The sequence below is a fragment of the Syngnathus acus genome, chromosome 12 (genome assembly GCF_901709675.1).
Source record: "Syngnathus acus chromosome 12, fSynAcu1.2, whole genome shotgun sequence".
In the NCBI taxonomy this organism is placed as follows: Eukaryota; Metazoa; Chordata; class Actinopteri; order Syngnathiformes; family Syngnathidae; genus Syngnathus; species Syngnathus acus.
The window spans coordinates 9,090,018-9,114,616 of NC_051097.1; the positions used below are offsets into that span (position 1 = coordinate 9,090,018).

The 24,599-nt window shown below is 42.6% G+C and overlaps 1 protein-coding gene across 2 annotated transcripts; it reads right to left on the minus strand.

Annotated features, from left to right (window-relative positions):
- Nucleotides 1–756: 756 nt before the first annotated feature.
- On the minus strand, nucleotides 757–24,547 carry LOC119131335 (cytochrome P450 26B1-like). Of its 2 annotated transcripts, none has more exons than XM_037265680.1 (11): nucleotides 23,985–24,547; nucleotides 23,177–23,254; nucleotides 23,007–23,091; nucleotides 22,694–22,729; nucleotides 22,390–22,529; nucleotides 22,152–22,275; nucleotides 21,927–22,071; nucleotides 21,648–21,758; nucleotides 20,316–20,443; nucleotides 18,318–18,405; nucleotides 757–1,035 (listed from the first exon to the last, which is right to left on the minus strand). In XM_037265680.1, the coding sequence occupies exons 1-11, from the start codon at nucleotides 24,172–24,174 to the stop codon at nucleotides 1,021–1,023; spliced, it is 1,140 nt and encodes a 379-aa protein (XP_037121575.1). In that variant the 5' UTR covers nucleotides 24,175–24,547; the 3' UTR covers nucleotides 757–1,020. The 2 variants fall into 2 exon arrangements, with proteins under 2 accessions (XP_037121575.1, XP_037121574.1); XM_037265679.1 differs by lacking the exon at nucleotides 757–1,035 and adding an exon at nucleotides 16,668–17,388 and having other exon boundaries at nucleotides 23,985–24,538.
- Between the last annotated feature and the right edge of the window lie 52 nt (nucleotides 24,548–24,599).

Consider the following 24,599-nt stretch of genomic DNA (forward strand, 5'->3'; position numbering starts at 1 on the left):
AGATGCTTACGTCAGGGAGCATAAGTCACTTTTTAAAGCACTGAGAAATTGCAAAGCTGTGTCACTGCCATTGCCTATAAACTCTCCCTGAAATCCTGTTTACGCAGCCCAATTGGATTTTGATTGACCTTGTATCGCACATTATCCGGATATGCGTTTTACGGTGATGGAACGGACTGGCCGAGGGTTGATGAAGAGCAGGGGAGGGGAAGTAGACGACGGACATAGTAAGCGGCGATCACGTGTGCTGGGATTGTCGTTTCCATTAACACACGAAGGCACCGCGCCGCTTTACTACCGACACTAAATTATAGGCCGCACGGGCGGGGATGCTGCAGCTGCCGTAGCAACAAGGGAGAGGTGAGGGAGGGGCGGAGACAACGGGTAGCCAGATTAGAGCCGATTGGTGCGGGGGAGACTCTGATGTCATCGCTCCCTCTACCCCCCCCCCCCCCCTCATCCATCCATTCATCCCCTCACGTCCGTAGCCCGCGTGCATGTGGTCATCCGTCAATACATCAAATGGGGAGGAGCGGGTTCCGATAGGCACACGTCACAGTTAGTAAATATCTCTTTCACTCCCTCTCCTTCCTTTCTGTGTGCTACAATTGCATGTTGTAGTGTCACATGAGAGTGGTGGTATTTCATTCATGAATAGAACACACATGCACAAAATCATCCACATCACATCATCGTTGGAAAAAGATGTATCAAAAAGTCTGCTACCTCAAAGATGTCAGAGAGAAAGCGTAATGCATCGTATTGTACAAAGAATTGCTTCTAATAATTTAATTACCTACAAGAGGCTGGAAAAAAAAAAAAGATCAGCTTAAGCACCCATACATGCTTTTTTTAAATATACTTGACGGCTTCAGCTTCTTTCACAAAGAAATGTGAATGCAGCCAACTTTTGTTATGTAATTGTTACATAATCCTCCATATTGTTAAGACAGGCAACAGCCCATATTTTACAAGTGGATCGCTTGTTGGTGGTTTGCTGTGAAAAGATGATAATGGACTTCATCCTGCGTGGATCTAAAAATAGAAATCATAGAGGTCGTGACAGCATGTATTTTATTTTATTATTGATTATTTATTTTTTTTACAATTCCATGCATTGAATGATATAAAATACAATTGTTGCAACTTGAGTCATGTCTGAAATGTCTCTATCCTGGGTGCTCAGTGCATTATGACTAAGTGGACAATTGTAATAATAGAACAGAATGTACACTCAAATGTGAACGGTGTTTAGTCATTATGGCGACGTGAGTCACCTCCCAAGTACAAACAGTCATGTTCCTCCTCTGCATAGTCGCCACCTCGACTGTCGAATCAACATCCAAGTTAATAGTGAATACTAGGGGTGTAAATCGCGGGTTTTGTAACGATACGATATCATATCGATACAAAGAACCACAATACGATATTTGCCGATATCTTAAAGCCTGCTGTGATTCATTCACGATACATCACGATATAGTGCTCTACGATCGATATAGAACAATATCCTGATTTATAACAATTCATACGCAAAATCAACAAGGTGCTGCAAACTCTTTATTTAGGAAATTACAAAGTGCTTCCAAACGAATGACTTGAAGCCCAAAGGGGAGCAAATTTCCTCGTCTTCTTGGACACTAGCCATAGCACCAGCCCAGGAGCCGCGTAGTTGTCGGCTCCCCTTTCACGTGCCTGCTCTGCTCACAACACAACACGCCGCGCACTGCTCCCGGAAAGAGGAACAATGAACTGGATTTCAAAATAAAGTCGCGTCTAATGTCCGAGGTCAAAAACGGGCGATATAGATCGATGTTTACGTTTAGCATCGATGCCAACAAATCGTAGAGCATTATATCGATTAATCGATGTGTATCGATGAATCGTTACACCCCTAGTTTCAAACTACTTTTAGGGTTTCTAAGAATAGCGTTTCTAACTAGGCTTTCAAAACTAGGGGTAGGGTTTCCGACCAGGGTTTCCAAGGAGTTTTGCCATTGCTAATTAGGGTTTCAAACTAGGGTTAGGGTTTCCGACTAGGGTTTCCAAGGAGTTTTGCCATCGCTAATTAGGGTTTCAAACTAGGCTCAGGGTTTCCGACTAGGGTTTTAAACCAAGGTTAGGGTTTCAAACTAGGTTTTAAAGCTAGGGTTAGGGTTTCCAACGAGGGTTTCGAACTACTTTTAGGGTTTCTAAGATTGGGGTTTCTAACTAGGCTTTCAAAACTAGGGTTAGGGTTTTCCACTAGGGTTTCCAAAGTTAGGGTTAGGATTAGGGTTGGAGTTAGGGTTTCTAACTAGGCTTTCAAAACTAGGGTTAGGGTTAGGGTTAGAGTTAGGGTTAGGGTTAGGGTTAGGGTTAGAGTTAGAGTTAGGGTTAGGGTTACTAACTAGGCTTTCAAAACTAGAGTTAGGGTTAGGGTTTCTAACTAGGCTTTCAAAACTAGGGTTAGGGTTTCCGACCAGGGTTTCCAAGGAGTTTTGCCATTGCTAATTAGGGTTTCAAACTAGGGTTAGGGTTTCCGACTAGGGTTTCCAAGGAGTTTTGCCATCGCTAATTAAGGTTTCAAACTAGGCTCAGGGTTTCCGACTAGGGTTTTAAACCAAGGTTAGGGTTTCAAACTAGGTTTTAAAGCTAGGGTTAGGGTTTCCAACGAGGGTTTCGAACTACTTTTAGGGTTTCTAAGATTGGGGTTTCTAACTAGGCTTTCAAAACTAGGGTTAGGGTTTTCCACTAGGGTTTCCAAAGTTAGGGTTAGGGTTAGGATTAGGGTTGGAGTTAGGGTTTCTAACTAGGCTTTCAAAACTAGGGTTAGGGTTAGAGTTAGAGTTAGGGTTAGGGTTAGGGTTAGGGTTAGGGTTAGGGTTAGGGTTAGGGTTAGGGTTAGAGTTAGGGTTAGGGTTAGGGTTACTAACTAGGCTTTCAAAACTAGAGTTAGGGTTAGGGTTTCTAACTAGGCTTTCAAAACTAGGGGTAGGGTTTCCGACCAGGGTTTCCAAGGAGTTTTGCCATTGCTAATTAGGGTTTCAAACTAGGGTTAGGGTTTCCGACTAGGGTTTCCAAGGAGTTTTGCCATCGCTAATTAGGGTTTCAAACTAGGCTCAGGGTTTCCGACTAGGGTTTTAAACCAAGGTTAGGGTTTCAAACTAGGTTTTAAAGCTAGGGTTAGGGTTTCCAACGAGGGTTTCGAACTACTTTTAGGGTTTCTAAGACTGGGGTTTCTAACTAGGCTTTCAAAACTAGGGTTAGGGTTTTCCACTAGGGTTTCCAAAGTTAGGGTTAGGATTAGGGTTGGAGTTAGGGTTTCTAACTAGGCTTTCAAAACTAGGGTTAGGGTTAGAGTTAGAGTTAGAGTTAGAGTTAGAGTTAGGGTTAGGGTTAGGGTTAGGGTTAGGGTTAGAGTTAGAGTTAGGGTTAGGGTTAGGGTTACTAACTAGGCTTTCAAAACTAGAGTTAGGGTTAGGGTTTCTAACTAGGCTTTCAAAACTAGGGTTAGGGTTTCCGACTAGGGTTTCCAAGGAGTTTTGCCATCGCTAATTAGGGTTTCAAACTAGGCTCAGGGTTTCCGACTAGGGTTTCAAACCAAGGTTAGGGTTTCAAACTAGGTTTTAAAGCTAGGGTTAGGGTTTCCAACGAGGGTTTCAAACTACTTTTAGGGTTTCTAAGATTAGGGTTTCTAACTAGGCTTTCAAAACGAGGGTTAGGGTTTCCGACCAGGGTTTCCAAGGAGTTTTGCCATTGCTATTTAGGGTTTCAAACTAGGGTTAGGGTTTCCGACTAGAGTTTTAAACAAAGGTTAGGGTTACAAACTTGGTTTTAATGCTAGGGTTAGGGTTTCCAACGAGGGTTTCAAACTACTTTTATGGTTTCTAAGATCAGGGTTTCTAACTAGGCTTTCAAAACTAGGGTTAGGGTTTCCGACCAGGGTTTCCAAGGAGTTTTGCCATCGCTAATTAAAGTTTCAAACAAGGGGTAGGGTTTCCGACTAGGGTTTTAAACCAAGCTTAGGGTTACAAACTAGGTTTTAAAGCTAAGGTTAGGGTTTCCAACGAGGGTTTCAAACTACTTTTAGGGTTTCTAAGATTGGGGTTTCTAACTAGGCTTTCAAAACTAGGGTTAGGGTTTTCCACTAGGGTTTCCAAAGTTAGGGTTAGGGTTAGGATTAGGGTTGGAGTTAGGGTTTCTAACTAGGCTTTCAAAACTAGGGTTAGGGTTAGAGTTAGAGTTAGAGTTAGGGTTAGGGTTAGGGTTAGGGTTAGGGTTACAGTTAGAGTTAGGGTTAGGGTTAGGGTTACTAACTAGGCTTTCAAAACTAGAGTTAGGGTTAGGGTTTCTAACTAGGCTTTCAAAACTAGGGGTAGGGTTTCCGACCAGGGTTTCCAAGGAGTTTTGCCATTGCTAATTAGGGTTTCAAACTAGGGTTAGGGTTTCCGACTAGGGTTTCCAAGGAGTTTTGCCATCGCTAATTAGGGTTTCAAACTAGGCTCAGGGTTTCCGACTAGGGTTTTAAACCAAGGTTAGGGTTTCAAACTAGGTTTTAAAGCTAGGGTTAGGGTTTCCAACGAGGGTTTCGAACTACTTTTAGGGTTTCTAAGATTGGGGTTTCTAACTAGGCTTTCAAAACTAGGGTTAGGGTTTTCCACTAGGGTTTCCAAAGTTAGGGTTAGGGTTAGGATTAGGGTTGGAGTTAGGGTTTCTAACTAGGCTTTCAAAACTAGGGTTAGGGTTAGGGTTAGAGTTAGAGTTAGAGTTAGGGTTAGGGTTAGGGTTAGAGTTAGAGTTAGGGTTAGGGTTACTAACTAGGCTTTCAAAACTAGAGTTAGGGTTAGGGTTTCTAACTAGGCTTTCAAAACTAGGGTTAGGGTTTCCGACCAGGGTTTCCAAGGAGTTCTGCCATTGCTAATTAGGGTTTCAAACTAGGGTTAGGGTTTCCGACTAGGGTTTCCAAGGAGTTTTGCCATCGCTAATTAAGGTTTCAAACTAGGCTCAGGGTTTCCGACTAGGGTTTTAAACCAAGGTTAGGGTTTCAAACTAGGTTTTAAAGCTAGGGTTAGGGTTTCCAACGAGGGTTTCGAACTACTTTTAGGGTTTCTAAGATTGGGGTTTCTAACTAGGCTTTCAAAACTAGAGTTAGGGTTTTCCACTAGGGTTTCCAAAGTTAGGGTTAGGGTTAGGATTAGGGTTGGAGTTAGGGTTTCTAACTAGGCTTTCAAAACTAGGGTTAGGGTTAGAGTTAGAGTTAGGGTTAGGGTTAGAGTTAGAGTTAGGGTTAGGGTTAGGGTTAGGGTTAGGGTTACTAACTAGGCTTTCAAAACTAGAGTTAGGGTTAGGGTTTCTAACTAGGCTTTCAAAACTAGGGGTAGGGTTTCCGACCAGGGTTTCCAAGGAGTTTTGCCATTGCTAATTAGGGTTTCAAACTAGGGTTAGGGTTTCCGACTAGGGTTTCCAAGGAGTTTTGCCATCGCTAATTAGGGTTTCAAACTAGGCTCAGGGTTTCCGACTAGGGTTTTAAACCAAGGTTAGGGTTTCAAACTAGGTTTTAAAGCTAGGGTTAGGGTTTCCAACGAGGGTTTCGAACTACTTTTAGGGTTTCTAAGATTGGGGTTTCTAACTAGGCTTTCAAAACTAGGGTTAGGGTTTTCCACTAGGGTTTCCAAAGTTAGGGTTAGGATTAGGGTTGGAGTTAGGGTTTCTAAATAGGCTTTCAAAACTAGGGTTAGGGTTAGGGTTAGAGTTAGGGTTAGGGTTAGGGTTAGGGTTAGGGTTAGGGTTAGAGTTAGAGTTAGGGTTAGGGTTACTAACTAGGCTTTCAAAACTAGAGTTAGGGTTAGGGTTTCTAACTAGGCTTTCAAAACTAGGGTTAGGGTTTCCGACCAGGGTTTCCAAGGAGTTTTGCCATTGCTAATTAGGGTTTCAAACTAGGGTTAGGGTTTCCGACTAGGGTTTCCAAGGAGTTTTGCCATCGCTAATTAAGGTTTCAAACTAGGCTCAGGGTTTCCGACTAGGGTTTTAAACCAAGGTTAGGGTTTCAAACTAGGTTTTAAAGCTAGGGTTAGGGTTTCCAACGAGGGTTTCGAACTACTTTTAGGGTTTCTAAGATTGGGGTTTCTAACTAGGCTTTCAAAACTAGGGTTAGGGTTTTCCACTAGGGTTTCCAAAGTTAGGGTTAGGGTTAGGATTAGGGTTGGAGTTAGGGTTTCTAACTAGGCTTTCAAAACTAGGGTTAGGGTTAGAGTTAGAGTTAGAGTTAGGGTTAGGGTTAGGGTTAGGGTTAGGGTTAGGGTTAGAGTTAGAGTTAGGGTTAGGGTTAGGGTTACTAACTAGGCTTTCAAAACTAGAGTTAGGGTTAGGGTTTCTAACTAGGCTTTCAAAACTAGGGGTAGGGTTTCCGACCAGGGTTTCCAAGGAGTTTTGCCATTGCTAATTAGGGTTTCAAACTAGGGTTAGGGTTTCCGACTAGGGTTTCCAAGGAGTTTTGCCATCGCTAATTAGGGTTTCAAACTAGGCTCAGGGTTTCCGACTAGGGTTTTAAACCAAGGTTAGGGTTTCAAACTAGGTTTTAAAGCTAGGGTTAGGGTTTCCAACGAGGGTTTCGAACTACTTTTAGGGTTTCTAAGACTGGGGTTTCTAACTAGGCTTTCAAAACTAGGGTTAGGGTTTTCCACTAGGGTTTCCAAAGTTAGGGTTAGGGTTAGGATTAGGGTTGGAGTTAGGGTTTCTAACTAGGCTTTCAAAACTAGGGTTAGGGTTAGAGTTAGAGTTAGAGTTAGAGTTAGGGTTAGGGTTAGGGTTAGGGTTAGGGTTAGAGTTAGAGTTAGGGTTAGGGTTAGGGTTACTAACTAGGCTTTCAAAACTAGAGTTAGGGTTAGGGTTTCTAACTAGGCTTTCAAAACTAGGGTTAGGGTTTCCGACTAGGGTTTCCAAGGAGTTTTGCCATCGCTAATTAGGGTTTCAAACTAGGCTCAGGGTTTCCGACTAGGGTTTCAAACCAAGGTTAGGGTTTCAAACTAGGTTTTAAAGCTAGGGTTAGGGTTTCCAACGAGGGTTTCAAACTACTTTTAGGGTTTCTAAGATTAGGGTTTCTAACTAGGCTTTCAAAACGAGGGTTAGGGTTTCCGACCAGGGTTTCCAAGGAGTTTTGCCATTGCTATTTAGGGTTTCAAACTAGGGTTAGGGTTTCCGACTAGAGTTTTAAACAAAGGTTAGGGTTACAAACTTGGTTTTAATGCTAGGGTTAGGGTTTCCAACGAGGGTTTCAAACTACTTTTATGGTTTCTAAGATCAGGGTTTCTAACTAGGCTTTCAAAACTAGGGTTAGGGTTTCCGACCAGGGTTTCCAAGGAGTTTTGCCATCGCTAATTAAAGTTTCAAACAAGGGGTAGGGTTTCCGACTAGGGTTTTAAACCAAGCTTAGGGTTACAAACTAGGTTTTAAAGCTAAGGTTAGGGTTTCCAACGAGGGTTTCAAACTACTTTTAGGGTTTCTAAGATTGGGGTTTCTAACTAGGCTTTCAAAACTAGGGTTAGGGTTTTCCACTAGGGTTTCCAAAGTTAGGGTTAGGGTTAGGATTAGGGTTGGAGTTAGGGTTTCTAACTAGGCTTTCAAAACTAGGGTTAGGGTTAGAGTTAGAGTTAGAGTTAGGGTTAGGGTTAGGGTTAGGGTTACAGTTAGAGTTAGGGTTAGGGTTAGGGTTACTAACTAGGCTTTCAAAACTAGAGTTAGGGTTAGGGTTTCTAACTAGGCTTTCAAAACTAGGGGTAGGGTTTCCGACCAGGGTTTCCAAGGAGTTTTGCCATTGCTAATTAGGGTTTCAAACTAGGGTTAGGGTTTCCGACTAGGGTTTCCAAGGAGTTTTGCCATCGCTAATTAGGGTTTCAAACTAGGCTCAGGGTTTCCGACTAGGGTTTTAAACCAAGGTTAGGGTTTCAAACTAGGTTTTAAAGCTAGGGTTAGGGTTTCCAACGAGGGTTTCGAACTACTTTTAGGGTTTCTAAGATTGGGGTTTCTAACTAGGCTTTCAAAACTAGGGTTAGGGTTTTCCACTAGGGTTTCCAAAGTTAGGGTTAGGGTTAGGATTAGGGTTGGAGTTAGGGTTTCTAACTAGGCTTTCAAAACTAGGGTTAGGGTTAGGGTTAGAGTTAGAGTTAGAGTTAGAGTTAGGGTTAGGGTTAGGGTTAGGGTTAGGGTTAGAGTTAGAGTTAGGGTTAGGGTTACTAACTAGGCTTTCAAAACTAGAGTTAGGGTTAGGGTTTCTAACTAGGCTTTCAAAACTAGGGTTAGGGTTTCCGACCAGGGTTTCCAAGGAGTTCTGCCATTGCTAATTAGGGTTTCAAACTAGGGTTAGGGTTTCCGACTAGGGTTTCCAAGGAGTTTTGCCATCGCTAATTAAGGTTTCAAACTAGGCTCAGGGTTTCCGACTAGGGTTTTAAACCAAGGTTAGGGTTTCAAACTAGGTTTTAAAGCTAGGGTTAGGGTTTCCAACGAGGGTTTCGAACTACTTTTAGGGTTTCTAAGACTGGGGTTTCTAACTAGGCTTTCAAAACTAGGGTTAGGGTTTTCCACTAGGGTTTCCAAAGTTAGGGTTAGGGTTAGGATTAGGGTTGGAGTTAGGGTTTCTAACTAGGCTTTCAAAACTAGGGTTAGGGTTAGAGTTAGAGTTAGAGTTAGAGTTAGGGTTAGGGTTAGGGTTAGGGTTAGAGTTAGAGTTAGGGTTAGGGTTAGGGTTACTAACTAGGCTTTCAAAACTAGAGTTAGGGTTAGGGTTTCTAACTAGGCTTTCAAAACTAGGGTTAGGGTTTCCGACTAGGGTTTCCAAGGAGTTTTGCCATCGCTAATTAGGGTTTCAAACTAGGCTCAGGGTTTCCGACTAGGGTTTCAAACCAAGGTTAGGGTTTCAAACTAGGTTTTAAAGCTAGGGTTAGGGTTTCCAACGAGGGTTTCAAACTACTTTTAGGGTTTCTAAGATTAGGGTTTCTAACTAGGCTTTCAAAACGAGGGTTAGGGTTTCCGACCAGGGTTTCCAAGGAGTTTTGCCATTGCTATTTAGGGTTTCAAACTAGGGTTAGGGTTTCCGACTAGAGTTTTAAACAAAGGTTAGGGTTACAAACTTGGTTTTAATGCTAGGGTTAGGGTTTCCAACGAGGGTTTCAAACTACTTTTATGGTTTCTAAGATCAGGGTTTCTAACTAGGCTTTCAAAACTAGGGTTAGGGTTTCCGACCAGGGTTTCCAAGGAGTTTTGCCATCGCTAATTAAAGTTTCAAACAAGGGGTAGGGTTTCCGACTAGGGTTTTAAACCAAGCTTAGGGTTACAAACTAGGTTTTAAAGCTAAGGTTAGGGTTTCCAACGAGGGTTTCAAACTACTTTTAGGGTTTCTAAGATTGGGGTTTCTAACTAGGCTTTCAAAACTAGGGTTAGGGTTTTCCACTAGGGTTTCCAAAGTTAGGGTTAGGGTTAGGATTAGGGTTGGAGTTAGGGTTTCTAACTAGGCTTTCAAAACTAGGGTTAGGGTTAGAGTTAGAGTTAGAGTTAGGGTTAGGGTTAGGGTTAGGGTTACAGTTAGAGTTAGGGTTAGGGTTAGGGTTACTAACTAGGCTTTCAAAACTAGAGTTAGGGTTAGGGTTTCTAACTAGGCTTTCAAAACTAGGGGTAGGGTTTCCGACCAGGGTTTCCAAGGAGTTTTGCCATTGCTAATTAGGGTTTCAAACTAGGGTTAGGGTTTCCGACTAGGGTTTCCAAGGAGTTTTGCCATCGCTAATTAGGGTTTCAAACTAGGCTCAGGGTTTCCGACTAGGGTTTTAAACCAAGGTTAGGGTTTCAAACTAGGTTTTAAAGCTAGGGTTAGGGTTTCCAACGAGGGTTTCGAACTACTTTTAGGGTTTCTAAGATTGGGGTTTCTAACTAGGCTTTCAAAACTAGGGTTAGGGTTTTCCACTAGGGTTTCCAAAGTTAGGGTTAGGGTTAGGATTAGGGTTGGAGTTAGGGTTTCTAACTAGGCTTTCAAAACTAGGGTTAGGGTTAGGGTTAGAGTTAGAGTTAGAGTTAGAGTTAGGGTTAGGGTTAGGGTTAGGGTTAGGGTTAGAGTTAGAGTTAGGGTTAGGGTTACTAACTAGGCTTTCAAAACTAGAGTTAGGGTTAGGGTTTCTAACTAGGCTTTCAAAACTAGGGTTAGGGTTTCCGACCAGGGTTTCCAAGGAGTTCTGCCATTGCTAATTAGGGTTTCAAACTAGGGTTAGGGTTTCCGACTAGGGTTTCCAAGGAGTTTTGCCATCGCTAATTAAGGTTTCAAACTAGGCTCAGGGTTTCCGACTAGGGTTTTAAACCAAGGTTAGGGTTTCAAACTAGGTTTTAAAGCTAGGGTTAGGGTTTCCAACGAGGGTTTCGAACTACTTTTAGGGTTTCTAAGATTGGGGTTTCTAACTAGGCTTTCAAAACTAGAGTTAGGGTTTTCCACTAGGGTTTCCAAAGTTAGGGTTAGGATTAGGGTTGGAGTTAGGGTTTCTAACTAGGCTTTCAAAACTAGGGTTAGGGTTAGAGTTAGAGTTAGGGTTAGGGTTAGAGTTAGAGTTAGGGTTAGGGTTAGGGTTAGGGTTAGGGTTACTAACTAGGCTTTCAAAACTAGAGTTAGGGTTAGGGTTTCTAACTAGGCTTTCAAAACTAGGGGTAGGGTTTCCGACCAGGGTTTCCAAGGAGTTTTGCCATTGCTAATTAGGGTTTCAAACTAGGGTTAGGGTTTCCGACTAGGGTTTCCAAGGAGTTTTGCCATCGCTAATTAGGGTTTCAAACTAGGCTCAGGGTTTCCGACTAGGGTTTTAAACCAAGGTTAGGGTTTCAAACTAGGTTTTAAAGCTAGGGTTAGGGTTTCCAACGAGGGTTTCGAACTACTTTTAGGGTTTCTAAGACTGGGGTTTCTAACTAGGCTTTCAAAACTAGGGTTAGGGTTTTCCACTAGGGTTTCCAAAGTTAGGGTTAGGGTTAGGATTAGGGTTGGAGTTAGGGTTTCTAACTAGGCTTTCAAAACTAGGGTTAGGGTTAGAGTTAGAGTTAGAGTTAGGGTTAGGGTTAGAGTTAGAGTTAGGGTTAGGGTTACTAACTAGGCTTTCAAAACTAGAGTTAGGGTTAGGGTTTCTAACTAGGCTTTCAAAACTAGGGTTAGGGTTTCCGACTAGGGTTTCCAAGGAGTTTTGCCATCGCTAATTAGGGTTTCAAACTAGGCTCAGGGTTTCCGACTAGGGTTTCAAACCAAGGTTAGGGTTTCAAACTAGGTTTTAAAGCTAGGGTTAGGGTTTCCAACGAGGGTTTCAAACTACTTTTAGGGTTTCTAAGATTAGGGTTTCTAACTAGGCTTTCAAAACGAGGGTTAGGGTTTCCGACCAGGGTTTCCAAGGAGTTTTGCCATTGCTATTTAGGGTTTCAAACTAGGGTTAGGGTTTCCGACTAGAGTTTTAAACAAAGGTTAGGGTTACAAACTTGGTTTTAATGCTAGGGTTAGGGTTTCCAACGAGGGTTTCAAACTACTTTTATGGTTTCTAAGATCAGGGTTTCTAACTAGGCTTTCAAAACTAGGGTTAGGGTTTCCGACCAGGGTTTCCAAGGAGTTTTGCCATCGCTAATTAAAGTTTCAAACAAGGGGTAGGGTTTCCGACTAGGGTTTTAAACCAAGCTTAGGGTTACAAACTAGGTTTTAAAGCTAAGGTTAGGGTTTCCAACGAGGGTTTCAAACTACTTTTAGGGTTTCTAAGATTAGGGTTTCTAACTAGGCTTACAAAACTAGGGTTAGGGTTTCCGACCAGGGTTTCCAAGGAGTTTTGCCATTGCTAATTAGGGTTTCAAGCTAGGGTTAGGGTTTCTGACTAGGGTTTTAAATCAAGGTTAGGGTTACAAACTAGGGGTGTAAATCGCGGGTTTTGTAACGATACGATATCATATCGATACAAAGAACCACGATACGATATTTGCCGATATCTTAAAGCTTGCTGTGATTCATTCACGATACATCACGATATAGTGCTCTACGATCGATATAGAACAATATCCTGATTTATAACAATTCATACGCAAAATCAACAACGTACTGCAAACTCTTTATTTAGGAAATTACAAAGTGCTTCCAAACGAATGACTTGAAGCCCAGAGGGGAGCGAATTTCCTCGTCTTCTTGGACACTAGCCATAGCACCAGCCCAGGAGCCGCGTAGTTGTCGGCTCCCCTTTCACGTGCCTGCTCTGCTCACAACACAACACGCCGCGCACTGCTCCCGGAAAGAGGAAGCAAGCAACAATGAACTGGATTACAAAATAAAGTCGCGTCTAATGTTCGAGGTCAAAAACGGGCGATATAGATCGATGTTTACGTTTAGCATCGATGCCAACAAATCGTAGAGCATTATATCGATTAATCGATGTGTATCGATGAATCGTTACACCCCTAGTGAATACATTATGTTAATTGGGGATACTGAATGATAAACGCTATTATTAAATTGTCCACTATTTATACAAGCACAAGTCAAAAGGTTGGAAGTAAAGCGTGTCTGTACACAATGTGCCCAACACATCCGATATGATCAAAAATAACAGCTTTATAAAATGGCGCATGTACAGTATGTTAGTAAATCTGCGCTACTCGCTAATCCCATAATCCAATGATTAAACTCCGGTTGAGTAGTGCTGCAATTGGAACACTTGTGTTGTTATAGTGCCAACATGCTGTTTATGCCTGGATACAAGCGAAAGAGATGCAGGGAGAGCAAAGAGGACAAAGGAGTGTTACGAGAGGGCGAGAGAGGGTGAGAGGGCAAATTGAGTAGCGGAAATGAAAAAGGGCCATGGCGAGGTCAGATCCATATTCACTTGCGCTTTATGGTGGAATGAAAAGTGCATTATTTTGCATGCAGTCCATGAATTGGTAATCAAAAAGACAAAAATATTTTTAAGCTTGCTCATCGGAATGGAAATATACTAAGATGTTGGAGGCCACATTATAATGACTCAAGCATGTGTGTGTGTGTGTTTATATTTGTCTTTGTTGTGTTGGTTAATAAGTAATATTTAACCAACAACAGGTAAGCCTTGAAGCTCCAAAGCAAATACATACGAAAGGTCATTGCACTGATAGGCTTTTTTGTCAATTGGCAGAGCTAGAGGGGGGGCCACAGGGGCACTGCCACCCCTGGAGCTAAAATGTAATAAAAGGGATGTTTGACGGCGGCGGAAGTATGATGGGGGGAAAAAAGTAAACAAAGCAGTGCCTATATTCGATTAATTTCAACCTTTAACCATTGAAATCTGTGTTTAATGCATGACTTAGTAGGTTGACCACATAAAAAAAGCCAAATAAGTGTGGCTAATGAGAGTAACCGAAGCCAATCTAAAACGATGTTTCTATCAATATAACGGATCATTTTTGGGACCATAATCTTTTTGATCAAATGCAATTCCAAAAATAGCGAGTAGAGGAATCTTTGCTGTTTGTTTTGAAATACATGGTTGTTGTTTTTTTGCAAGTCATTCACATTTTGGGAATTGAGAGCGAGAGTTGGCACGTGGCAGCCTATTAGCCAAGCGTATGTCAACAAACTAGCGTGCAGCTGTAACTGCTGCCTCCCATGTGAGGCCGCCACAATGTCTAGGTGAAAGGTGAAGAAACAGGCAGTTGATATTTGGAGGCTAACCGGCAGACAACTTAATTGGATCATCATGTTTTATTGATTGTATTTATTAGGTAGGCTAGCCATTAGCATGAGTCCTTTGGAATTAAAAATCCAATTATTCTTGTGCAGCATTCAAGAAAAGTAAAACAAATTTGTAAATAGCGCTTACAAAGCCTAGCTTCAAAATGTCGTAGGGTGAGAAAAATATGACGAAAAGAAAAACAATAACAATTAAAGGCTTTCAACTGCACAAGCTAATCAGGGTGCTAATCATGAACCCTTTTGGTTGCTTTAATTTTATTGTTTTGTTGAGTTTCTTCTTTTTGTTTTCAGTTATTTTTACATTCAACTTAACTTCAGGCATAGAGAATGATTCAATTCGTTCCACTTTCAACTTCCATTTCCTGGCTCTGCGGTTCTGATCACACATTTGTTCTCTGTCGCCATAAATTTTAATTCCATAAAAATGTTCATCGGCTTTTATTTCTCTTATAATTCACTTTTGGTACACCCTGATAAACTGAAAAATACTGTTAAAGATCAAAACAGTAAACAGCTTTGAACTCCTGCTGAACTTTTCTGATTCTACTCCTCCAAAAGAAAAAAAACAACAACACTTTGATTCAACGACCACGAATAAAGTGTGCGAGGGGTGGGGGGGCACAGTTGAAAACTGTGAGGGATGTGGGGAAGGAACAAGAGGAAGTGGAGTGTCCTTGTTAATGAGACACGGTCACATTTAAGTGATTGGATTTCCTCTGTGTAGAGTGTCGCTTTGAGTCAATTGCCCGGTAGCCTGACAAGCAACGAGAACTTACACAACACTAAAGTGAAAAATTTGCTCGCCCCCTCCCTCCCGTGCCCTCGCACAACAAAACACAAGCCTTGAAGTGTTATCACAATCTGCCACATCCTCGACGCCTCTCCGAAGCTAGAAATGTGCCGCAACGTTCGTTTTCCTCACACACTTCCTGCCTCACGTGAAAAATCGGACGCTCACTTTCAAACAAAACATACTGCGTGCAACAAAGTAGCAAATATTTTAAAATGCTGTTGAATATTTCTTGTTGTGCCATCTCTAATTTTTTCCTGTTGACCTCTCATCTGCTTGTCCTCCCCTCGAGCATACACCACAAGAGACAGACGCACGAGCTAGCAGTGTGAGAGGTCAAAAATGTCTTCATCATGTCGAACCGAAGCACGAACTGCTGAGACAACGGAGACGATTACGTAAAAGCCAGAATGATTCATTTTAATAGGGAATGATAATGTGAGCTACCAGTGTTTTAAGACACGGTTATTTGGTAATGTCCATGGCTCAAATCTATTTATAGCTTGCAAATGAATGGAGGTGAGACGCTAGTTTGACAGTCAAATGAATGTCACGATCCGAGCGCAGTCGCAAGCACAGCGAGATAAATGAGACAATTAAACACCACTTGATGGCACCACAGTGACTAATGATGTTTCCTTCCTCTCTGTCTGAGGACACACAAACACACTTGCTCATAAGTAAGCACTGAGGATTCTGTGCGGGTGGTTCCGGGGGGGGGGATTACAGTCCGTTTCTTGGTTTCCGTTGCTATACGCACAAACGCATCAAAACAATGAAAGCGATAATGTGGATGACAAATTTACTTTGAGTTATGTACTGTCTCTATTGTGTCTTTCGTGTAGAATTTCCTCTGATTGTGGCTTTCAACATGAGGCAGGTCAATTAAGGTCTTACCTGTTTTAAGCTAACATCTAACCATCGCTACGACACACTAGCTTAGGAGCCTGACCTGTTTTAAGCTAACGTCTATGCTCATCACACTACGACACACTGTATTTGAAACACTAACTATACACAAATGTACTTTTTTGCATGTTCACATATTAGCTATGCGCAAGCTAGCAAACTTATCGTGCAGGACTGAGTAGACGCCTGCATGTGCTAATTAGTTCCTCTCATTAAAATGGACGTCAGGCTTTGTTGTGCCATCTGGAGCCACTGTGTGTTGCCAGGTAGTAGACTGGCTGTCCCCAAGGTGTCACAAAAATAGACTTTAAAATTAATCCCCGGCTTTAAATCCTGTCATACAAAAGTGTCCATTTTTGTAATAGCTAATGTTGGTAACTTTGGTTCATGTCAAACACAGTATTTAATTTAATGAGTGAAACGTGTGAATGGACGATTGTGTGCTCACATTTGGACGCGTGAGCTGGCACTTGCTTTTCAATGAGTCACATTGTGTTGCGGTAATTTATGCTCGTGCAAGCTAAATATGACTTAAACCACTTCTGCTCACCACATTCTTTGCAAAGTTGATTGTGTTGTACGCCGGGCACAAGGTGGCTCACGTGTAAATAAGGATTTGCACACAATACACACGATTGCTAATGTCTGGATCACATGACTTGAGGATTTGGGGTCAATTATGCTGTCAAGACCTTTTCCACCTCCATGTTAAAAATCATAATGCACATTCAATGTCAAAATACAACTGAAGGCATCATGATGCCAATGCAGAGAAGTTTCATTTCCGCCATCTCTGATGACAGCGCAGCGTTTTGAGTGTTTTGTCTGCCTTTGTGCTCACAAGCTTTGAAATTGATTCGGCAGGGTTAAAATAACATGAAGGAAAAAGACAAGATGAAAAGGAGGAAGAGTGGCTGCGGCCTGTTGTCGTCAATTGTTGTTAGGAGATGCGGCTGGCTGGTGGATGAAGGACAGTGAGTCACCCGACTCTTAAGCAGAATCTCACTCGGTTCCAGATGCACTCTGATGTGCGTCTGCACGCACGTGTGTGGATGTGTATTCAAAAATAAATAGCTGGGAAAAAAATACATTATTATAGAGTATGTAAAATATTTATCATTACTGGTAACTTTTCTTATTGTTATTTAAATTGTTATTTTTTAATAATGTTACCAATAATTTTGTATATTTAAATTTTGTGATTTTATTCCCTATAGGTGAGCACTGCAGTATATTTTACTATATCATTTAAAAATGAAAGAAAAAAGATCAGGACAACTTGACAAATTCAGTAATATTTAAATAACAAAACAATAGACACAAAAAAAAAGCGTCATTTCTACATCATTAAATTAAATAAAAACATTTGACAGCAGCAGAGTTAGATGGTGAACGGCGTGACATGACCAAAAAATATTGTCCCATGGACATTAATTCTCTATTCTCAGTTCCTAAATGTATGAGCCAACTCATCAAAACTGACCTCGCTGGGTGACAATTCATGAGCGGCAAATAATAAATTATTGCAAATAACTAGCTTTGTGTGTGTGTTCGCGTACGTGCTCGAGGATGCTAAAATGAAGCGAGTCAGTAGTGTCGGTATGACGGACTGTTGCTAAGCAGCGCTGGTTGCTAGGTGGTGAAAAGGAGGGGAGACATGGGGGGGGAACACTTTTGCAGTCACTGATGGAATCTGAGGGCTTACCTCAATGTGTGTGTGTTTTCAGCCCAAGATGATATTTAAGGCAACTACTTTTAAATGTTCTATTTTCTGCATTTTGGTTTTAATTGCCCAAATTTGTGTCCCCCCCCCCACCCTTACAGATAAAAACTCTGCACGTCTCTACGTGCTGTCAATTCCGTCTGGCTCCGTACGAGTGAAGGAAAGAGTTGGGGGGCTGGCGGGCCGAGACACAGGCAGCCATTTGTAGTCCAGGTTTTGTGACGGCGGGTCCAGGCACCAGTCGTAGTGCTTCAAGAGGTACACGCAAGCCTCCTGCACCAAAACACACCACCCGTTTTATTCTTTTATTCTGCACCAAGTGCACGCTGAGTGTCAAAGCCGCCATTGGTTAATATCTCACCACCGCGACTCTAATTTATGAATGAAGATTATCCCGATAGAGGGTGGGGGGAGGGCGGGATGAACACGCCGGGGGAAGACGAAGGGGCGAAAGAAGTGATGGAGGATGGAAGATGAGGGAGGGGGTGTGGGGCGATGAGTCACATCTATGACCTAGATCCCCGCGGTCTACTTTTCACACTGGTCACGCCCACTCGCGTGTGCAAGGAGGGATTCTGTCTGTTCTGTTGCCATTGACAAATATAAACAACCCGACAATTAGGCCGGATTTGCAAAATCTCTCATTGGGATGTAAGTCGGACAAATAAATCAAATCAGATAAGAGGTTAAAAAAACAATATGGGCACCGTGCAACATACTCAAAACTGGAACTCCAACATGCAAAGTTTCCAAGTTGAACATTGACCTAAAATATTCTCCTGTTGTTTGCCCGACACTGGTGTGGGTAATCATTCCCAAATGAACTTTTTACAAGTTCAATCTTCAGCGCTTGCCTGCTTGACTTTTTAGCTGCTGCATCCCGATGGTGTCGTAGCAAAAGCAAAACTAAAAAAAGCTTTTCTATTTACAAATGCTTTGATTAAAAAGCGAGAAAGCTAAATTGCTTTGTGCAATAATAAGTTTTAGTTAAGTGAACATGTTGCTGGTAATTGAGCATAATTGCTGATTTAGCAAGTTGTGCAAATTAAATGCAGGGAAATCCCACTCGTAGGAATTCAGGCTTGCCGTTTTATACCGATGGCGACACTTCAATTTCATCGTTCACATTAACTGAACCATGAGTTTGTTTTAAAGGTTTAAAAAAAATATTCTCATTTGTTGTGTTTTGGCTTCATGCTCACCTTAAGGAAGACGTCCGTAAGTTTACTACCGAGGCAGTTCCGAGAGCCGCTGCCGAAGGAACAAAGGAAGTGCTTGTGGTCTGCATTCCTAAGTAAAAAAAAAAACAAACCACTTAAACCTTTGCACACAAAATGTCAAATATCTGCCGAGAGGGTTAAAGGACTCAATGATTTTCTGGACATGATCGCTTTATGCTACATTTCACTCACTGAGCACCAAACGAGAACCATCAGATATCTTATCGTGTCCTACATCTTTTTCTATGATACAGTTGAACAAAACAGACGTGAACAGCAGGTGTGCCAACAACCCCCCCCCCCACATCGCTTCTAATGCATCCTGAAACCTGAGCTCTGATTAAAGGCAAACGGGAAGCATTAGCGGTTCCTGTGCGCGCCGCCGCGTGAGGCAGCGTAAGTGTTCTTTTGCTGCAACCCTCAAAAACAATTTCATGCGCTTAAGAAGCAGGATGCGGAGCAGACAACCATTCCGAGAGACACCAGGGGAAGTCTTTCCGAGAGATCCAACGTAAAACATGCGGTGGATTTGAACAGGGGTGTGTAGACTTTTCATAACCATGGTGTTGATAACTAAGACGCTTCCTGTTCCACGACCCAAAGAAGATTACAAGCCGCAGTAGCTCGATTCCTTATCTGCGCACGGCAGCATTTCCGACTCGCGTCTCGACGTCCACAGTCTGCGTGGGCGTCGGCCCGACAGGGCGATAACGTGGTGACGCCGCTGTTTGCTTCAGACTGGAAAAGCACACATGGATGAGGACACACAATATGTGCATCTATCTTACTAAAGCACACAGAAAAAAAATTTTGATTGGGTTACTCGGTATAGTAGGTGGGCTTGTTATGCAAGACGACTGCAGTTATTCAAGTGAACTGGCAGGTGGCAAGAAAAGGAGCCTGGCAACTATCGGGGCCCGACAGGCAAAGGCAGCCCCCACGGACAACTGACAGATGGACAAGCGGAGGTGGGGGGTGGAGGGCTAACTAGAACAATGGAAGGATAAAGATATCAGTCGTAGGAATATCTCGGATGGTGTCACTCAAAACGAAGCCAAAACGCATTGGTAGCGTCATCACACATTTATCCTTTAGCGCTCACGTACGTCAACCGGCGTCATCACTGGTGGCTCGGACATTGACCAAATGACGTGAAAGAAAACATTTTCAAGCAGAACACACACACACACACGGGGAAATCCCCATTGCATGAGGTGGCCAGAGTTACCATGGCAGCTGCATTCATTCATTTTTTTTTCCTTCCTGCCCAAAAAGCCATTACTGGAGAATATTTACATTCTAAATAGGACCTAAAATTGTGTGCATTTATATCTGACAATTAAGTGCGTAACACAAAAACCCTATTTAAGATCACATTAAACGGCGATTTATGAACGGGTAATAGAAATCCCAAATTAATGGAGACTATTTCACAGGGATGAGCCTATTTTCATTGTGAGCCGTGCTCACAAAAGGAAAAAATGAGATCAGATCTGCTGAGCTCTGACTCATTTCGGGTATCCCATCCCATTCCACGAGGCATTAAGGGAAAGAAATGCAAAAACGGCTTCTCCCCCACCCTGTTAGCATGCGATTGGTCGACGCCGCGTCAGGTGACTCGCAACCATGACAGCAGGTTCCGTCGTAGACGCATTCATCGCTTTCTGAAGGCACATGAATGAAAAGAAACAGGTGAATGGAGAGCGAAAATGTAAACAAAGCGGATGATGATCTTTGAGTCGCATTAACGTGCGGCAATCGAACTTGAACTCGTTCTGTCTGCGAGGTCACGTTTGTGCGTAATGTTAATCTATCTTCATTGGTTGCCATGGAAACAATATCATTTGAATGGTTGAGTGGTTTGCACTCGTTTGTCACTTTCAGAAAATAGCTGTGGTGTAGGTTTTGAATCGACGACTTGACCCAATTTGTGCCCCGCCTACATTTTCTTTTTTTTTTTTATGTTTGCGAGAAGCTCACCTTCCGTTCCATCTCTCTGGCAGGAAGCTGTCAGGCTGCTCAAACACCTGCGGGTCCCTGTGGACCGCATGACTGACATAAACGGCGCCGTATCCCTTTGGGACGTGGAAACCTGCCAGCGTCGTGTCCTGCGCACACAAACCGACTGGGGTTAGCGACGATACACATATTCAATTCTATGACGGAAATGACAGACTTTGGAATTTTCAACAAACTCTCCTAAGGCCTTTTTTTTTTTTTTTTACATTGGGCTCTAGTGTAAAAAAAGTCACCTTGGGGCAAAAAGTCCACTCACACGGTGCATTGGCCTCCAAGTTCACCTTTTCATTGCATCCATTAGTGGCTACGCTAATGGACTGCCACCCAACGTATAATCAGTGCCCCCCACCACCACCCTTATAGCCCCTTTCTCATTTCGACCCCGGCCTCTCTCTGCTGGAGTGGAAAATCTGCTACTTTTCTTTCTCCTTGTTCTCGCTGTGACACGACTGCCCTTCTGGAGTTCATTCACTGACTCACATACACGCGCGCTTCCAAGTTTGCAAAACTTGCATATTTTAGTTCCAGCTGACGCCGCTTCTACTTTTTCCACGTGACAGTGAATACTAATCCAGTCTTGTTAGTTTGTTTGGTTTGTTCAAATTTCCTCAAGCTTCATAACATGTAAGTATATAGAGCCCCGCCCCGCCCTAAAATGTTCCCCCGGAGGTCGCCGGCAATCAAAGTGTACTGAAGCATTTCCCAGAAGTGACAAATGACTTTCCATTCGGCTTCACAGCATCACTAGCGCAACGTCGGCCCCACCAGCGACCCCTCCGACTCCCATCCGGGGAAAGCGGACCCGATCAATCACATGGACAGATCAATGCCTCGGATTGGGCTGTTGCGTAAACCCGCTTGATGAGGTTGCCGGAATCAAAATATAGTTGGGGCATGGACAGATAAGTGCTGAAGTCAAGCAGCATTAGAAAATGCCTTGTAAGAGTTTTGTGTTATCATGTTCAGATTGTTTGATTTAGTTTTACCTTATTGTTTATATTTAATATATGGCCACCCCAGATTTTTATTTCTATTTCCAAACACAGTTCACAGCTAAATATGATTTCATGTTTTTAAATTAAAGTACTAGCACTATTTTTCTCTGAGAACAGACAAGCTACTGCATTTACTGCGGTTTGGCGCCACCTACAGGAAAAGACGGCAACATACAGAGACGAAGATATTCTGGCAAACTAGCTTTTTAATTCCTTGTTTAAAATTCGAGACTGTCCTCCGACCATTCAACTGTGCAAAAAAAAATCAACTGAGTAAATTTTGCAAAATGATTCTTACCCTTTCTGCTATTCTACGTCCACCAATGAAAGGAGGCCAGAGTCTCTGAACTTCCAGTAGGACTCCTTGCAGATAATCAGCATCAATCAACGCACGTCGGCGAGCTTCCTCCTGAAAAAATGAGAAGTTAAAAAAAAAAAAAAAAGATTTTGTATTTTACAAAAAACATTTGACTTGAGATTGGGTGCGAAGCACTGGCGGAGCTAAGACTTTTCCCTTCGGGGGGGCAAAGGGCATTATGCACACTCTCATCCCCATTTTTTTCTTTTGTGGTTGTACCTTTTCATTCCCACTTAGAGCCACAGTGAACGAAGTGAGTAGCGACGCCAGAGCTTTGGGAACGAGCGCTGAGATGAACAGCAGGAGATGCCGGGAAGCACAATCGGCGCCGGGTAGAGGCAGTGACCTCAGCGAGCCCACGAAACTGGAGATTGACAGCCAAGAGCAACAGTGATGGCCAAACCCTCGGGCGAATCTGATTTGTTTTGGATGCGTCCTACACACCCGTCTGCGTCATTCTCCAGTTTGTCTTTGATGATTTCCAGCAGCTGGTCTCTGGCTTCCAAGGCCACGGAAAAACCAGATGACCACAAAGGGACCTTCACATTGACCGGAGCAGAAATGAGACCTGCAGAAGCAAATTATTAAGGCGCACAGACGGTAAAATTTTTACAAGACTCAAATCACATTTTAGCTAGCAGGTGAAGCATTGTGACAGATTATTACACAAGAATTTTCTTACCGTGCCAGTGTTGAGTGCAGAGCTGTGTGATTTTCTGGAAAAGTTCCGGCTGCTCGTCCGCATGTACGTTCAGAAAAAGACCCAAAACCAACTCTGTCCCCAGCTGCTTAAATGCAGAGTACACACACCGCGGCTCGCCACTGTACACAAAACACACACAAGTGTTGTGAAATTGCACCTTTTAATTTTTTATTTATTTTTTTTTTTTACAACTATTTATTTCTAAATTCAGCCGTTTTATGTGAGGCCCCATTAATACTTTTCATTCTTGGATTGACTGTATTAAATTCCAAATATGTATTACCTGCAGGCAAGATCTTTGAGACAGCGTTCACATACACTGGGAAAAAAAAAAGAGAAGAGAAACATGATGCAATTTCTAAAGTACAAAAGAGGAAGTCTTTTATTGTAAACGTTACTCTTGTGACTGACTGAATTCATCAGTCACACAACCAGAGTCCTGTTCTCATTTTACAACACAAGAAAAACCTTCACAAGAGCCCTTCGGCTCGGATGACAAATAAATAAATAAAATCCCCCCCTTTTTTTTTTTTTTTTTAACCCAAATCAGCTGTTCTCAAAGCAGCCAGTCAAGAACTGCAACTTGGTTCGCCTACCTGGTGATGTAACCACTTGATGATTCTAAACAACTTCCTGTAAACAAGCTGGTGAAAGACAGACGGAGAAGACAAGCCTCCTCACCTGGAAAAACAAATAATTACAGATTCATTGCCAGAATGTCATCAAGCCAGAAATATTTGATTGAATGATGACAGATGATTTTTACCGTTAGTGGTAACAATGGTGTCACCATACATATTTGTCATCATGTCAGTCGGATCTTTTAGAAACACATTGGACTTTTCTGAAACAAAGCACAAACGATTATTGCACAATCATGGAATTAATTGTGACAAAGTCAGGTGACCTCAGTTGACTTGAGTCATGCCCCTTCTATCCACTGACAGAGCTAAAGGGGGGCTGCATGGGTACAGTGCCCCCCCCCACCAAGTGTCATGCCAAATATTTTACTTTTGGATATTTTCTGATTCTTCCATATTTTTTTCTCTAAACCCCTTGGGCCCACTCAGGCTTCCCAAGAAAAAAAAATCTCACTCTGCCAGTGCTTTCTATCAGCTTGAATCTTTAATGGGACACCTTTTACATCCAATTATATAAATCCTTTAGAATAGTGTTAATTTGTAATACTTATCCAGTTAGTCTGACTCAGGGGGAGTATTTCGGTTACAGTATTGCATTTGCTAATTTGTCATAATGCATTCTCAGAGGAATTTAGAGATTAAGCTGCTCAAAAAGTCTCGGTAACATCCCCATCCCCCTGCAGCACCATCACGAGTTTCTCCCATGACGGATCACATTGATGTACTTAAATTAAAATTATGACTCCACTTTTTACGTCAAGATAGGAAACCCAGCAAAAAAACGAAACAAGATCACGAAGTGAAAGTGACCCCAAAAAGAGGACGTGCAGTAAAGCTAACTATAAAAAGAAGGCAACTGTATTTTGAAAACTGTATTTTGCAAAATACTGTCTTTTGTAAATTTGCATTGGAGTGACATGCAGGTATGCTCACCGCACAGCAGCTCCTTCATGCCCTGCGCCGAGCACACGAAGGTGGTGGGTCTGTTCAGCAGGCGGCTTTGAAACACTCTGCTGCCGTGTTTCTCCATCTTCTCCCTGCAGAAGAGCACCGGGTCCCGGTAGAAGTCCAGCGACTTGTCCCCGAGGAGCGACACACCTGCGTTGCCTGGTAGTTTTGACATAATGCCGACAAGACGCGGAGAAGGTGAATGTTTTCTCGCCCAGGTATACCGCGCTGCTCAGGGAAGGTCCTCTCACTCGAACCAGCGACTCTAAACTTTAACAAACTGTTCAGCTTTGCAGCTTATCGCGTTTTAAGGTCGTCATGTTGTCGAAGTGACCCGCAGGTCAAATTACCACCATTATTCGTTCGGATGGTGCCAACCGTTGTGCGCAGGAATGGTGCATTCAAGTGCGCTCGGAAATTAGCCGATCTGCTCATGACGTTGCCACTTCCGTGCTGTACATATTTCAATACAATTCTTGTACTAATACACGATAATACTATGCTGAGATTTTAATTGACACGTCACAAATAAAAGGAAAAAAATGCATTTGTTTATAAAGACATGTATGACTTGAAATGATTTAGAAAATGGATGGAAAT

What these genes read in the sequence shown, in the direction of transcription:
- LOC119131335 (XM_037265679.1), bottom strand. Translation starts at nt 24,174, where the DNA reads ATGTCAAAACTACCAGGCAACGCAGGTGTGTCGCTCCTCGGGGACAAG. An exon ending in CTCAAAGATCTTGCCTGCAG is followed by an intron (nt 22,530 to 22,693) that starts GTAATACATATT and finishes TTTTGTGTACAG; the next exon opens with TGGCGAGCCGCGGTGTGTGT. An exon ending in TTACGGACGTCTTCCTTAAG is followed by an intron (nt 17,389 to 18,317) that starts GTGAGCATGAAG and finishes GTTTTGGTGCAG; the next exon opens with GAGGCTTGCGTGTACCTCTT.